At 43.3% G+C, this 14,884-nt stretch overlaps 1 protein-coding gene across 1 annotated transcript; it reads left to right on the top strand.

The window, feature by feature from the left end:
- The first annotated feature begins 8,932 nt into the window (after positions 1–8,932).
- sox17 (SRY-box transcription factor 17) lies at positions 8,933–10,789 on the top strand. The gene is made up of 2 exons (XM_070928067.1): positions 8,933–9,230; positions 9,585–10,789. The coding sequence occupies exons 1-2, from the start codon at positions 8,933–8,935 to the stop codon at positions 10,487–10,489; spliced, it is 1,203 nt and encodes a 400-aa protein (XP_070784168.1). The 3' UTR covers positions 10,490–10,789.
- The last annotated feature ends 4,095 nt before the right edge of the window (positions 10,790–14,884 follow it).

The following is a 14,884-nucleotide window of genomic DNA, read 5'->3' as shown; positions in this document are numbered from 1 at the left end:
TTAGGGAGCTTTAGAGGTGCTGGTGAGCAGATTTTGTTACCTTTGAACAGAGCCAGGCTAGCTGTTTCCCCCTGTTTCCAGTCTTTATGCTAAGCTAAGCTAACCAGCTGCTGGCAGTGGCTGCATGTTTATAGTACAGACATGAGAGTGGTATCAATCTTCTCACCAACAATTTACTTCTGCAGTGCTTTTTTGCAATTTACTTTGGTGCATCCCAACCTCAGGTAGGGAGTGAGTAGATATTGATGATCCAGACCATTGTGTGTAAATGAACTGAGGAGATAATCTCCATCAGGTGAACTCAGACACTGAGAGGTTTAGTCAAACACAGGAACTGCTTGAAGTGTAAGATAGGCCAGATATGTGAGATAGAGTATTGATAAAATGCTCTCATGGCGTACATTTCACTGTGACATGACTGATTGAAGTCAAAACTGCCAGAAGGTTTCATCTTAATGATGTACTTTTGGAACACGTTAATATCAGCCTTCACTTTGCTCTCAAAATAGACATTTTTAAAAAAAGGTGAAAGCAAAATCTTCACACCTGAGGTTGATTTTTATTCCATCCACACCTTTGTTAACTTGACACCAATCCATCTGCCTCGCGATAATAGTAGTGTCCCATCAAATACTTAATTTCACAAAAAGGGGGGGGGGGCGGTTGTTCTGCTGTCACCCTGAAGAAACAATTTGACAAGAAATTATGTGTGAATCCAACTAAAGGTGGGTCGGTTCTTCCTATCAATGCTTCTTGTTTCTACGCAGCATTAGTGTAAAGGGAACAACGTACAGAGGAAGCACTCACACACACAGTGCATTTCCTCCATAAAACCACAGCTGTGTGAAAACAACATGCAGTGCATTCCTCGGCCATTTCTCTCACTTTAGCACAATAAAGGGTCTGCAGTCTCTAATGTAACTGCAACCGAGTTGAATAAAGACGTGTTTGTGCTTGTAAAATGCGCACAGTTAACGTTGTAATGATATAAAAGTGTTACATCATTAATGGTAGCAGTGTAAAGTTCAAAGTTGATATGGGAAAACAGTTTTAAGGAGATTTTAACCGCAGTCCATTAAAGGAGAAGTTGCTGCGTCTATGAGGAAGTTCCAGCCATGAGTTTTGGAGTATTTGTTCTGTAATCTCCAGAAATGGTGGCCCTTGTATTTCACTATGAGAAAAAAAAAACTATAAAAAGTCCCATTTTAACCAAGTCTTATGATTTTGTTTCCACCACAGCTCAGGATAAGTTTCAGGATCAAGAAGCTTTTCTCTTATCTTCTGTCTCTGCAGCTCCCTTGCATACCTCTATTGATCCAGATTCTTGCTAGGTGCGATGCCACTGATCACACACGCTATTATTGATTGACATTGGACATGGCGTCCTGTTAGCACCCTCGGGGGTATCTGCATTTTGTTCTGCGGTGACGCTTTAGCGCCTCAACAAGGCAAAGGCCATACATGAAAGGATTCGTAGTGTTTGAGCGACTGAGGAATCAATTCACACCCTGATTGTCATATACAAAGGCCTCACTGTCTCTCGGCTCATTTCCAAAAAACCTCGTCTGGAGAGTTTGATCAGTAATTAACTCATCAGCTTTCATCACGAAGGCATAAAACACTGATTATAAGTCTAGATATTGCTCTGATTTCCATTTACTCTGGAGTGAAAGTGCAATCTCTTCAACCTGGATCATCATGTTGCTGCAAAACAGATTAGATGAATTGAGGGACTTCTTTGGGCGGAGGGGGGTCACAGGCAGGTCAAGTTGTGGAGAGCAGTATTTATGTGGCTGGTGGCTGTCAGGAAAACAATAATGCCGCTTGGACATAATCTATCATTTGATTTCTCACCAATACTTATGAAGCTGCTCCCTATTTTGCTATACAAAGCCTACAGTAAGTGCAGGAATTGTGTGAAAATTAGAAAAATGATTTTGGTGTTTATCTGTTTGGCTGGCCAAAAGTATTGTTGGCACATAAGTGAGCTAGTTATTGTTTAATTTCATCCCTTTGATGGTAAAAAAAAAGCAGTTTGTCATATAGCCGCAGTTCATTTTCGGATGTTTTCTAATGTTTGCAAGTATTCATGCATGTTTTGTTCTCTTTTAAAAGAACTAAAAAAGCTATTTCAGGCTCAAACTCCTGTGTCAAGGACAGAAAGAAAAGAAAGACCCAAAATAGACAAGTCTTATCAGTTTGGGAATGGTCATAGCACCAGTAGGAACAATGCCGTGGCGAGATGGGAGCTGAGGTTGACCCTAATAATGCGACTGGTCTGTCAAGGAACCCGGAGTACAGGAAGCCCACCGTACCTCTGTCTTCATGGATAAAGTCATAAAAATGATAAACACAGGTCTCGATTAGCCTCCGTCAGGACAATGTGCTGGTCACCGGTGGGGAGGATTAGGGTCGGGCCAGTAAAAGTGAAGAGATGAAAGAGCCTGCTCTCCCGTGTGGCTGACCTCCCTGTTCATTTCACTGAGGAAACCTGGGTTTTCCCTTTCCCCCGCTTACTAATGGTGATTCATCAGTCAATCAAGACGTTCTATTCATAGATTTTTTTCTCCCTGTGGTGTTGCTATAAAAAAGTGGGAACACAGTTACAAATGAGTTAAAGTCACCCTGAGAGCAATGGTTATAATAACATTGCACACACAGGATACATTTTCTGAGATCTGGCAACACAACTACGCTCTACTCTGATCTGACCTAGGTTAGCTAAATGTATTTAAAGGGAGAAAATAAAGGTGGACAGTAAGATTATTGCCTAAATCTCCGTTGTAAACATCCATCACAGTTTACAGACCCACTTCCTGGTTGACCTTTGGCTTACTGTATTTGCTGTAGTTTTACGAAAACACATTTTTATGTTCTATAGTCAAAAAAAGTGATTTAGATTTAGATCTGTTGGCTTGGTTAAAGGCATTGTTTGACATTTTGGGAAATAATCACATTCGCTTTCTTGAAGTTCGACATCACTTTAATGTCTGTAAGCTAAATGTTAGCTACCGCCCTTAGATGATTAGCTTAGCTTAGAATAAAGACTGGAAACAGGAGGAAATAGCTAGCCTGGCTTGGTGCAGATGTAACAAAATCCACCTATCAGCTCACTAATTAACATGTTATATCTCACTTGTTTAATCTGCACAAAAACCTAAGTGTAAACACAATTTGTGGTAGGCAGATTTTGGGGTAGACACAGCCAGGTTAGCTGCTCCCCAATTTCCAGTCCTTATGCTATGCTAAGCTAACGGGCTGCTGGCTGTAGCTTCATGATGACATGATTCATGGTACTAAAATTACTACTTTTCGACAAACAAAATAATGTAAACTAGAATTGTTTTTCTATATATGGCCAGTCGACTTCATATAATGATTTTCTTTAATATGTACATATTTATTGTTTAGTCTGTATATATTTTCTCCCACATGATACATTCACAAAGGCCTCTTCCCTTGTTTGATGCCACAGATTCAAACCCTAACACGATGTCCTTGACATTATAATTTTGTATTGCTGTATCCTCCAAGTCGCCTGAGTGAAACTACAGCACTATGGATGTTCTCAGGAAAGAGACTTTGATTATTTTACTTGTTGCTTCCGTTTTATTGTTGGCTGACCCCTGGCAGCGCGCAATCCCCGAGGTCACCACAACTTGTGGTGAAAAGTTTCCAAACATCCTCATGTTAGCATGACTAAAGGCATATTTAAGATCTATCTTGGACCCGAGCTTCAGTTCAGTTAAACAGACGAGACGAGAAGATAAGGCGGATGTGCTCATCTCCAAACCGAGCAGCAGAGACAAACAAGAAATAGTTTTATCATCAGAGCATCTTCATGAGGCGGGGGCAGAATGGTGCTGCATTGGGGTACAGGGTGAGGATATCAAAATGTCCTCTTTGCTGGAATGAACTGCCCAATAAACACAACAGGGCCGAGTAGATTCCCACCTGATTCCCAGCAGATCCCTGACAGATTAACGCCTCCAGAACAATGAGACGAGAGTGGAGACGGCTTCCTCTGTGTCCCCGCTTGTCTGCGGCAGACAACATCCCAGTGCTACCCTTTCTGTGGGGTTGGGGTGTGTGCTCTCGGGCAAGGAAACTTTCCCAGCAATCCCCTGAGGGAGGGGGAAGACTCTACCACCAATAACACATAAAAACATCTGTGTGTGCATGTGAGTGTGAGGCAATGCTTCAGGCAGCGTGATCAGTTTTCTTTTGGGCGTAATTTGCCAGAATTTCAAGTCCCCAATTTCGGTGACCAAAGAGAGACCCGGGGAAAAAACATGACCAAGCATAGACTCTCACATCCCGTATGTGAGCATAATTTAACCACCATAACCTGTGGATGATCTCTCATATCTGCAATCTCCCTTATTGGGTGATTTTCAGGTTATGAAGGATCAACCACCAACAAAAAGTCATCTTTAAATAAGCCATACACTTTTCCATGACATATTGTCACTACTCGTCCTCAACAGGCTTCCGCAGAGTTTGACTGACAGCTGACGGCAGAATAAGAATACTCGTTTTAAATTCCTGAGTGACATTCTTAGTGAGACTTGAAATGTTCCAGCTTCAGGGAAAGGTGTGATTTCTATTTACAGAATCAATCTCAGACAAGACGTTTCTCTCTTCCTTTCTCTGCTGCACACCTGTTATGAGCTCCCCTCCTTAACCTCCTTGTTGTCTCCTCCTGACGAGCCCCTTCCCCCATCCTGAAACACCTCCCACTCTCCAGAGCAGGTGTTGGAGGAAGTCATAGTGTAATCAGAGAATCTAAACAATCACTATCTCCCCACTGATAATGACAAATGTCTACACACTTGCAGTTGGGTCCAAGTCTTCAAATTTATTTTCCAGCTTTATTTATAACCAATACACATGATAAAACAACTATAATATGGGTTTGATGTAGGGCTGCAACTTACTTTTTTACTGTCATTAAATCTATAAATTACTTTACAATTAACCCTTGTACACCAGCTGCCTAAACTGGAACAAATAGACTAGTTTTGATCATTCGACCTTTTAAAGGATGTGTTACATTGTTGAGATCCCACACTTAAAGCTGCACTAATCAATATTTTTAAATGAGCAATGTGGATGTAATGTGAACGGTGTCGCTTGAAGTTATGAACCTACAGAAAAATTTTCACACAGCTCTGAAGTTTCCCGTTTGGTTTTCAGGCCCACGCATTTTCTGTTTCTCCGCTCTCATCAGCGTTGTTTCCAGTCGAAGGCAGCTGTTTTCAGGAAAAACCGACTGTACTCTACCTGCCCAGCATCAACTGGCAGACAGACAAAGTTAGCATCAAGCTGATGAACATAGTGGAGCATTTAGCAGCTATAAAGTGTCAGATATTTCCCTCAGAAATTGGAGGAGACCAAAATAGAACTAAAAGAGAGTGAATATGTGACAGACACACGACTCCAAATGAATGATAATGTTGCTCCATGTCTGCTGGATGTGTAAATAAGCAACTGTGTGCGAACACCTTCCACTTTATAAGGTCACATAACATATACTATATGCCAATGTTGTAGTTACAGTTTGTAGCGCTGCTCCCAAGTGGCCAAAAAATCACTTTGTTACAGGTTTAAGTTTTGAGTTATATAGAGTCAAATCTATCAATTCCCATAGGAAGAGCAGCGTGGTAAGTGGTTAATAGATGAATTGTTTAGTCTATAAAATGTTAGAAAATGTGTGAAAATGCTCAGAAATCGGCCTAAAATTTCAACATCTTCAAATCACTTGTTTTGTCCGACCAACCGCCCACCACCCGAAGAACTTCAATCAACGATGATATAAGAGAAAAAAAGCACATTTTCTTATATGAGACACTGGCACAAGCAAAAGTTTGGTATTTATTCATGATAAATCGCTTAAATGATTATCAAAATTAAATAATGAATGATGTGTTGATTGACTAACATCGCTGAAGAAGAGTAAGATTTTAGGAATAGGCCAGAATGCCCAAACATTTGCTGCTAATTAGCAGAGTATTGTTTAAACGCAGAACTCTTTGCCCTTCTGTGGCTTTGTCCAGCTCAGGCCTCCCCAGCTCAGGGGATCAGCGCGGAGTGCTAACATATATACACCTTCCGTCCCTGTGATTTAAACTAACACCACTGCCTCGCAGCTCAGCACAAAGGAGCCAGAAAACACATTGTGCAATTCCCAAGAAAGCCACCCACAGACATTTATACAGCAAGACTGGCGACCAGCAGCTCAACTGCGTTTCAGAACTCACTTGGAAGGCGGACAGTTTGTGCTGCTACGCCAAGGACAGGAAGTGCTTGCAGAGGGACAGGAAGTGCTCACCGCTGCAGTAGCCGAGGCTGGAACTGAGATAATGCCATTGTGTAAGCAAGCCAAGTGACCTCTCCCTGAGCGCAGAGTCCAGAGGCTGGCGTCGAGAGCCCTGGCCCCCACCCAGCCCCAGACTCCCCAGGCACGGGGTGGGGGACTTAGTGGAGGGACAGGGGGAGGAATGGAGTGAGGAGGAGGGGCGGGGGGGGGGGGGGGGGGGGTATGAGGCGTGTCACCTCCCCACATCCCCCCCACCACCTCCCCTCCACTCCTTTGGGTTGTCTCTGAACCTCACCTTGTAGAGGAAATGTGGCTACGACTCCAGACTTTATGACTTCTCCCATCAAAAGCCAGGATTTTCACTCCCACAGAGAGAGAGAGAGAGAGAGAGAGAGAGAGAGAGAGAGAGAGAGAGAGAGGTGGCCCGGGCACACTCAGACCCACGCCCATGTCAACACACACATTCACAGAGACACACATGCAAACACACCACACACACAGAGTCTCTCTTTCTCTACTCTCTTAGGATCGGAGGTGGAGGGGGGGACTTATCAGGTCATCGGCGGTAAAATAGACGATGACAGTATTATAGTCCAGATCCTGTCCCATGCAGCGCTTGGCTTGGACCTCCATCCAAAACACCCTCCCACCGACCCCTAGAGGGTCACCCAGCATGCTCTGGAGTCCCCGTTGGTGTCTGCACGGGGCATAAAAAGGTTGCATAAGCATCTCTCATATTTCTGTCAGCCCCTTTTGACGTGTCAGAAGGACCGTAACCCACAACGAGATGGGAACAGACCGAGCAAAGATGGAGCTGACAGGTTGAGGTCTGCTGGCTCTGATAAGGACCCCTGCAGCCCGTGGGTGATGTTTGGACTTTTGGCCACAAACAGGGGCTTCATTCTCTGCTGCATAAACACTCCAAGTCTGGATATTTGAGGTGCAACAGGTTGCTTTAACCTTTTACCCCCTCTGTATCACCGCCCTGGTCTGGCACAGCTGCTCCAAAAAAACAAGGAAACACCTTCTCACACGTTTCTGTAGCTTGCACATGTGTCTCACAGAGTTTATATGTGACTACTGGCTGATGTCATCCACATGTATTCAGTGCTGCTCAGTGAAGCTGTCCAAAAGCTTCTCCTCAAACTCAAGAGTGAAACTGCACGTTGACGATTCTCAAAAATACATTCCTTGTACGGTGAATTAGCCTTATTTTAACTTTTTAAACACAGACAAGGATTATAAAGTACACAATGAAGTGAATGAGCATCTAATGAGGTAAAGAAAATCGTCTGATTGAGACACAATAGTTCAGATATTTTAGGGTGAAATGCACCTTAAAGCTTTGTGTGAGTTGTTGAAAGAGGTATAATAGCTGGGAATCAAATCCTGAGCACATAAAAAATAACAAAATACATTCTGATTCTGTTAAATATGCAGTTTTATTTTTAGTCATCACAGACATTATTCCCACCAACTCCCTGCATGATGTCATTCCTGTAAAAATCAGTTAAGACAAAAGATATTTGGGCTTTTTGTCAGACATTATCTGTTCCCTTCATAAATGTGATACCAAAAACAAGTCATTTAGAGTGTTTTACGCCCTTAACTTTTAATCAATCAGCTGTTTGTTTGGGCCATTAACAACCCAGACCGACGTCTAGTCAGCCGAAGACACAGAGACACACGAGAAACAGTTTTGACGTTTGAGCGTCACAGCCTGAGACACCAGTATCACAACAGTTTACAGTTTTTGTGCCAGTGGCCTCTTCAATGGGTGTTTATTTAACCTTTCGCCACTCTCATTATAGATTTCACTTTTAGGACATTAACGCATTACGTCATTAGGCTGCAGTCAAAGAAAGTCTCCAACCAGACGATCGTGCGCAAAAGTTGAGAATGAGAGAGCCATTAACTCCACACGTAAACCTGATATTCAAGATGTTAACGCAGTTAAACCCCTCCAATACACAGACTGGCGATCAAATGATGTCTGAGCATTAGTGCCAGTCTAATACAAGGGTGAGAATTAAAACTGGACCTCGTGGTTGTCCAAATAAACGTTATTGTGGATTAAAGAGTTCATCAGTTTCACCTCTTTTCGCTCCAAAAGTAGGTACAATTCAACACATTGTCAATACTTTAAACTTTGCACTAAAGCCTGGACTCATATTTCAGCGTTTAATCTCGCAATAAAATTAAACTTAATCTAAATGTTGTGCACGTGAGCACATGGTCTTATGATTCACAGCTTTGCGTCTGTTTCAAAGCGCACAGCGTCTTTCCTCAGAGGCTCTCCGCTCTTCAAACAAGGGTCGGAGGCGGGTACTCGAAACTTTTTTACACCTTTGTAGTAGTGGGCACTCCCACCACATGGTGATTGGCTGCCTGTGAGTTTATAGCGCACCAACCTTCACATCCAGCGCGGAGTAGTTGGTACCGTTCAGTCCACGCGTCTCCAGAAAGCGACTAATGGATGTGACTAATTCTTTTTCCATTCCAGCTTGAGAGCCAGAAACCTTGTTAAGTTCTTATTATCTATCTGCAGGCTGCTCTCGGTGTGTTGTCGCCTCTGCGAGCTATCCGGTGGCTCTCCAAACCAGCTGGACAGAGATGAGTAGTCCCGATGCGGGTTACGCCAGCGACGATCAGACCCAGGCAAGGTGTACGATGTCAGTCATGATGCCTGGAATGGGACACTGCCAGTGGGCCGACCCTCTCAGTCCTCTTGGGGACACCAAAGTGAAAAACGAGCCGTGCGCCTCCAGCTCCGGCAGCCAGAATCGCGGGAAGAACGAGCCGCGGATCCGACGGCCCATGAACGCCTTCATGGTCTGGGCGAAGGATGAGCGCAAGAGACTGGCGCAGCAAAACCCGGACCTGCACAACGCGGAGCTGAGCAAAATGTTGGGTAAGTCATTTTATACTTAGTTGAATCGATCTGTTGTTGCTCGCCTATCAGCCAGGTCTGCACAGGTTATTAAAGATTGATTGCCACATTATTATTATTTTCCCCATTGAGTTTTAGCTGCTTGTTATTTTTATGTTTTTATTCTCAAACAACGTATGAATGCTTAGCTCTCTATCAGCAGGTGATGTTACCATGTTATTAAAAGTTACTGTGTCTGAGTTAAGCTGCACATGTAACCTGAAAAACCTGTCCCTGCCCCCTAAAATGGCAACAAGCTATTTTTGTGTGCATCACCAGGCTGCGTACAGTATCTGCTGACATATCATTGATGTGCGCTCTCCTCTTGACCTGCAGGGAAATCATGGAAAGCCCTTCCTGTCACGGAGAAGCAGCCCTTTGTGGAGGAGGCCGAGCGGCTGCGGGTTCAGCACATGCAGGATCACCCCAACTACAAGTACCGACCTCGGCGGCGGAAGCAGGTGAAGAGGATTAAGAGGTTGGACTCTGGCTTTCTAGTGCACGGCGTGTCCGATCACCAGGCCCAGTCGATGTCCGGGGACGGCAGAGTGTGTGTGGAGAGTCTGGGCCTGGGCTACCACGAGCACGGCTTCCAACTTCCTCCACAGCCGCTCAGCCACTACCGAGATGCTCAGGCTCTTGGGGGCCCCTCTTATGAAACCTACAGCCTCCCCACGCCTGACACCTCTCCTCTGGACGCTGTGGAGTCAGACTCCATGTTCTTCCCTCCTCATTCACAAGAGGACTGCCACATGATGCCTGCGTACGCTTACCACTCCCAGGCGGCAGAGTACCAGCCCCAGGACCCCCTCTCCAACCACCACAGCAACTCCATCCTGCACCGACACCCTGCCTCAGCTCAAGAGCAGCCCCCTCAGCCTGCCACCCTTCCCCCTTCCTACATGGGATGCCCCAACCCTCTGGCCATGTATTACACTCAGCACTGCAGTCCCAGCCACCCCAAGCGGCATCCTGGTGGGGCAGGACAGCTCTCCCCCCCTCCTGACTCCCACTCTCACTCTGCAGACAGCGTGGAGCAGATGCACCACTCTGAGCTGCTGGCCGAGGTGGACCGCAGCGAGTTCGAGCAGTATTTGAGTTCCTCTTCAGCGCGTGCGGACATGACAGGCTTGTCGTACGGGCCACACGAGGCCGGCATGCAAGGACCTGAAAGCCTCATATCATCGGTGCTGTCAGACGCCAGCACAGCTGTGTATTACTGTAGCTACAACAACTCCTAACCTCCTGCCTGGCCTGTTACCCTGCTGCAAGGACACATGATCTGACCTCAAATCTCTGTGGCTAAATTTGAACAAAAATGTTTGTATTTAAAAAGAAAAAATTCTGTCACTACTAGCGCAGAAAACCCATGAGATTTTAAAATGAAGCTTTGGAGAAGACTGTTGTACTGTATCTGTCTAAGAAAAGAATACTTTAACATGAACACTGGGTTTTAACTTTTTTCTTCCTCCCTTGCTGGGATATGAATTCATTTTGTGATAATAAATATTGTACAGTCACTATTTTAAAGTTTATGTATATACCGAAGGTGTTTTTTTTATACTTTTTGCACTTTTGAGAAATAAATTTTTGCAAATAGACTCATCCTCTCTTGTATTTATTATCTCACATTCTTTTACATTTCAGTCGACACTGGGTGAAGCTTTCTTTCTTCATAATGCTGGCACATTTTAAACTCCATAGTTTTATTTTAGGTTTTACTTTCTAAATCGAGAGCTCTGTCACCTAAAAGCAGACGCTACTGATTGGTCAGTGAGTTTAAAATGAAAATGCTTAGAGAACAAATTCACTTTTCACATGATTTTACACGTGGTACAACACCACCGTTCAGTGTTGGCTCTGTATTATATGGCTCTATCTCTGTTGGTTTTTCCCACTTCCACATGGAGCTGAATGGGCGCCCAGCAGCACCAGTTGCTCACCTGGAAGCGGGGCAGCGACCCGGCTTCCTGGCCCGAGCAGAGTGGAGGTAATCTCAGTGTCTGCGTTACACACGGCGCCTTGTTTTCGCAGCATGGGAGCCGGTTTATGCTCCGGACATCCTGCCTGTAAATGATTTAGTCTCTTCTGATTAATGCTAGAGGCCAATAAAATCCACTGTGGTCTACTACACCTCCATTGAACAATGGTGACAGTTTATTTTGTGTGTTTTCACAGCTGAACATGAAGTCCTTTTCAATATCCATCCTCCTGCTATGCATAATAACATAGCAATGACATCAGGTTTTATTTCTGTGGGTATACTGATATACCCTGCGGTATATTTATCCGCTAACGCCGGTCTGTTGCTTCATCATATGTCAAATTTATCAGGTAAAAAATCTTTAAGGGATCAGATCAAACCTTGAGGATAAGTCAAGGCATTTATAGCTGAGGAAGAGTCCCATTTTATAAATAGAGGTTTTTCCTATTTTAAAAGGAAGAGGTTCTTCTCAGAGGGGTCCATCACCCTGACCTCACGAGCCATTTTTAGCACTTCAGAGGAAACATGTGCCAGAGGTGTATATGTTCATGCGCTTTGTTCATGCTGAATGTTTTTAAATATTCTCTTATGTAGGAGAAGTAGTGGTTGGAGCTCAAGGTAAATATTGTTGCTTCTTCCCACGGTCGTAATAATGACATCAGCTCTTGTCGAGGGCAAGAAAATACACAATTTGTCTTATTGATGTGAGTGTTTTCACTCCAAACAAGCATGTCTGATATGTGTAAGGTGTTGTTACGTGTTCTTACTTCCCTCGCACCCAAACCTGACTTGTTTCCCTTTGGGCCGTGCTGAACAATCCACTGTAATTGGTGTGAATGTGTTTAAATTCAGTCTGCAGCTGAGTGGCAGGTTTATCCTCCCTGTTGTTATGGCTAATGGGTGCATAACAACAGGCTCAGGCCGCGATCCCCGAGGCATCAGCCGAGTGGGTGGGGGGTCACCTGCGCAGACTTAGGGAGAGGCAGACCCCCCATGTCAGCCGTGATATTATCTCCCCTCGCTAATTGATCTGGGCTGATGGACGAGGAAGAGCTCACTGAGTGAATTTGGCATTTCAAGGTTTATCTTGAAGACACAGGAAGGAGTGGGATACAAAAAAAATAGAAGTATGTTGTACATTTTACTGTTATGGGAGGAAAATGATTATGATTGTGTTCTGTCTTTTTTCTGTTGAATTAAAGTATTTTATTGTTTAAAAGGAAAAGAAACATCTAAAAAAAATATATCTAAATATCATGTGACATGTACAGTATGTTTTGCACAGTGTAGTCATATATATGTTATTTGCAAAATAGTGTTTACCAAGTGTTTTATATCATAATCATATCATGATTAAAGATGAAACAGGCCCTAATGTCAGACAAAACACACAAACGTGCAAATATTGTAAGTTTATCTACCAAATATACAGTACACACTGCATATTTCACACAATATAAATAAAGTCTTTTCCATATAACTGATCCACACTGATGAGGTAATTAACATTTTAATTCTGTGTGTCTGTGTTTGAAGTTATTTACAGTATTTATATTTGCGTTACTGTAAGCAGTCGCACCAAGATGTCTCCAGGTAAAAGCAAGAAGCTCAGAGCAAAAAGAGCACAGCTCAAAGCTCAGGAAATCAGGGCTTTCATGGTGTTCCTATTGCAGTGTGTGTGTGTGTGTGTGTGTGTGTGTGTGTGTGTGTGTGTGTGTGTGTGTGTCCCGGGGCCTCGCTGCCAGCAGTTTGCAGAGAGCCACTCAGAGATTACAGCAGGACGGCCGGCTACATTAACACAGCAGCACTTAATCATGGCACTGCCCTAATCTCATCTCAGGTAGCTGCCTTTCACAAACACAGCTTCATTCACCCGCAGAGTCGGCTGCAATTTATTTAATTCAGCCTCCAACAAACCATCAATATCAGACCTATCAGACCGACTCAGATGCAAACATGGTGAAGTTCTGTTTATTAGTCCTTATAATGTCATGTTAGCTGTGGCTGAATGTTCTGTACAGCCTGAATCAACACTGAATGTACAGATAATATACGTCCTCTTTATGAGCTGAATCCAGGTGCAAGTAATTATTCCTAATAGATTTCCCTTTCTCTTAACTTTACACCTTTTTTAAACAATGATTTTTAATTTCGGATGCAATAGAGCTGAAACAATTGTACTCGATTAAGCAAGTAATCTACTGAAAGAACCCAATAATTCCACTTTTTAATAAGGAAGGTTTATGAAGGTTTTAAAACTTGTAACAAATGGCTTTATTAATGGTTAATAAAAAAAGAGCCATTGATAAGTGCAACTTTTGAGTTCTGAAAAATTCTGAGAGGATCTGAACGAAGCTTACATCATTTACAGCTGCATTATTTCCCAAAAAGAAAGAATAAACACCAGCCAACAGGATTTTTCACAATTTGCAAACCACAAATTTGTTCCCATTAATGGATTATTGGGATAAGTACATGATTTATTAACCATTAATACAGCCATTAGTTACAACTTATAAACCCTTCATAAACGGTCTCGTATTAGAAAGTGGTGCCCAATAAATATTATTTATCACGAAAAAAATGCCAAACATTCCCTCCAGCTTCTCACATTCTTTGCGGTGATGTCAACAAATACATTACTGACCAACAGCACGGGCCTCGTCTCGAGTTACCGTGACAACAAAACACGTGCACATAAAACAACCTCAGAATCTGCGTCTGTGTTTGAAAAGTGTTTGGTTTCATCATAAATACAAACACAGTAATGCACACACACGAATGATAAAAGCGCTCTCGGCAAACTCGTCGAGGTGAAGACTCCCTCGTCCAGTTTCAGAGACAGACACAGAGAGGCTGCGAGGGCCCAAACTGATTAAGTCATTGATAGCAGATTGCAAATACAGCATGTGAGACAGCTGCAGGAGAGGGTGTGTCCCTTGTCTAAAGCAGGGCTGGTTGCTCATAATCCCAGGCATATGCTGTCCCTCTCCGGCCTGCTTTTATGGTCTCTGCCTGTCACACCACCGTCCAGTTGTGCTCCCACTATATATAGTGGATCCAGTCAATCTCCACTCGACGCCGTGACTCAATAGTTTATTTTTCTTCTGATTCCAGCTCTGCGCTTGTCACACATCCAGTTATAAATAGTTGATAAATTGAACAGGTACCCCGACTTTTTGTGCCAAGATATCAGCTGCTGTGTCAGAATTCACAGGGATTATTCACAAATGGTTTTTGAAGTATTTTTGTTGCACGGCTGCAATGGTACAGTAACATAAAGTCCAACACGGTTTAACAGCTTTGCATCAGTATTTGTTTTTCATATCTGATGGAAAATGTTACGTCTTACACCCTAAAGACCCTTTGGTAGGTCCATCGTGTGTCAGGTCAAATATCCAGCAGTTTGAAAGTTAGTTAATTAATTAGTTTATTTATTGTGTCATGCACATACCCAGTGCCCAGCCTACAGGGACTTAAAACATTACATTACAAACAAAGAACTTTGTTTTCTTTCCCATCATTTACAAATAAAATCTACCACAAAAAAGATTCCTTCCTAAAATACAACACATTTTTTATAATCATCAAACCAGAAGAACTCACCAGAAATTTCTGGCATTTTAGAAAAAAAATGGAGCCCCAAAATCAC

Source organism: Enoplosus armatus, chromosome 21 (genome assembly GCF_043641665.1).
Source record: "Enoplosus armatus isolate fEnoArm2 chromosome 21, fEnoArm2.hap1, whole genome shotgun sequence".
In the NCBI taxonomy this organism is placed as follows: domain Eukaryota; kingdom Metazoa; phylum Chordata; class Actinopteri; order Centrarchiformes; family Enoplosidae; genus Enoplosus; species Enoplosus armatus.
The sequence above is the reverse complement of the archived record's forward strand: the minus strand, read 5'-3'. Positions and strand labels throughout refer to the sequence as shown.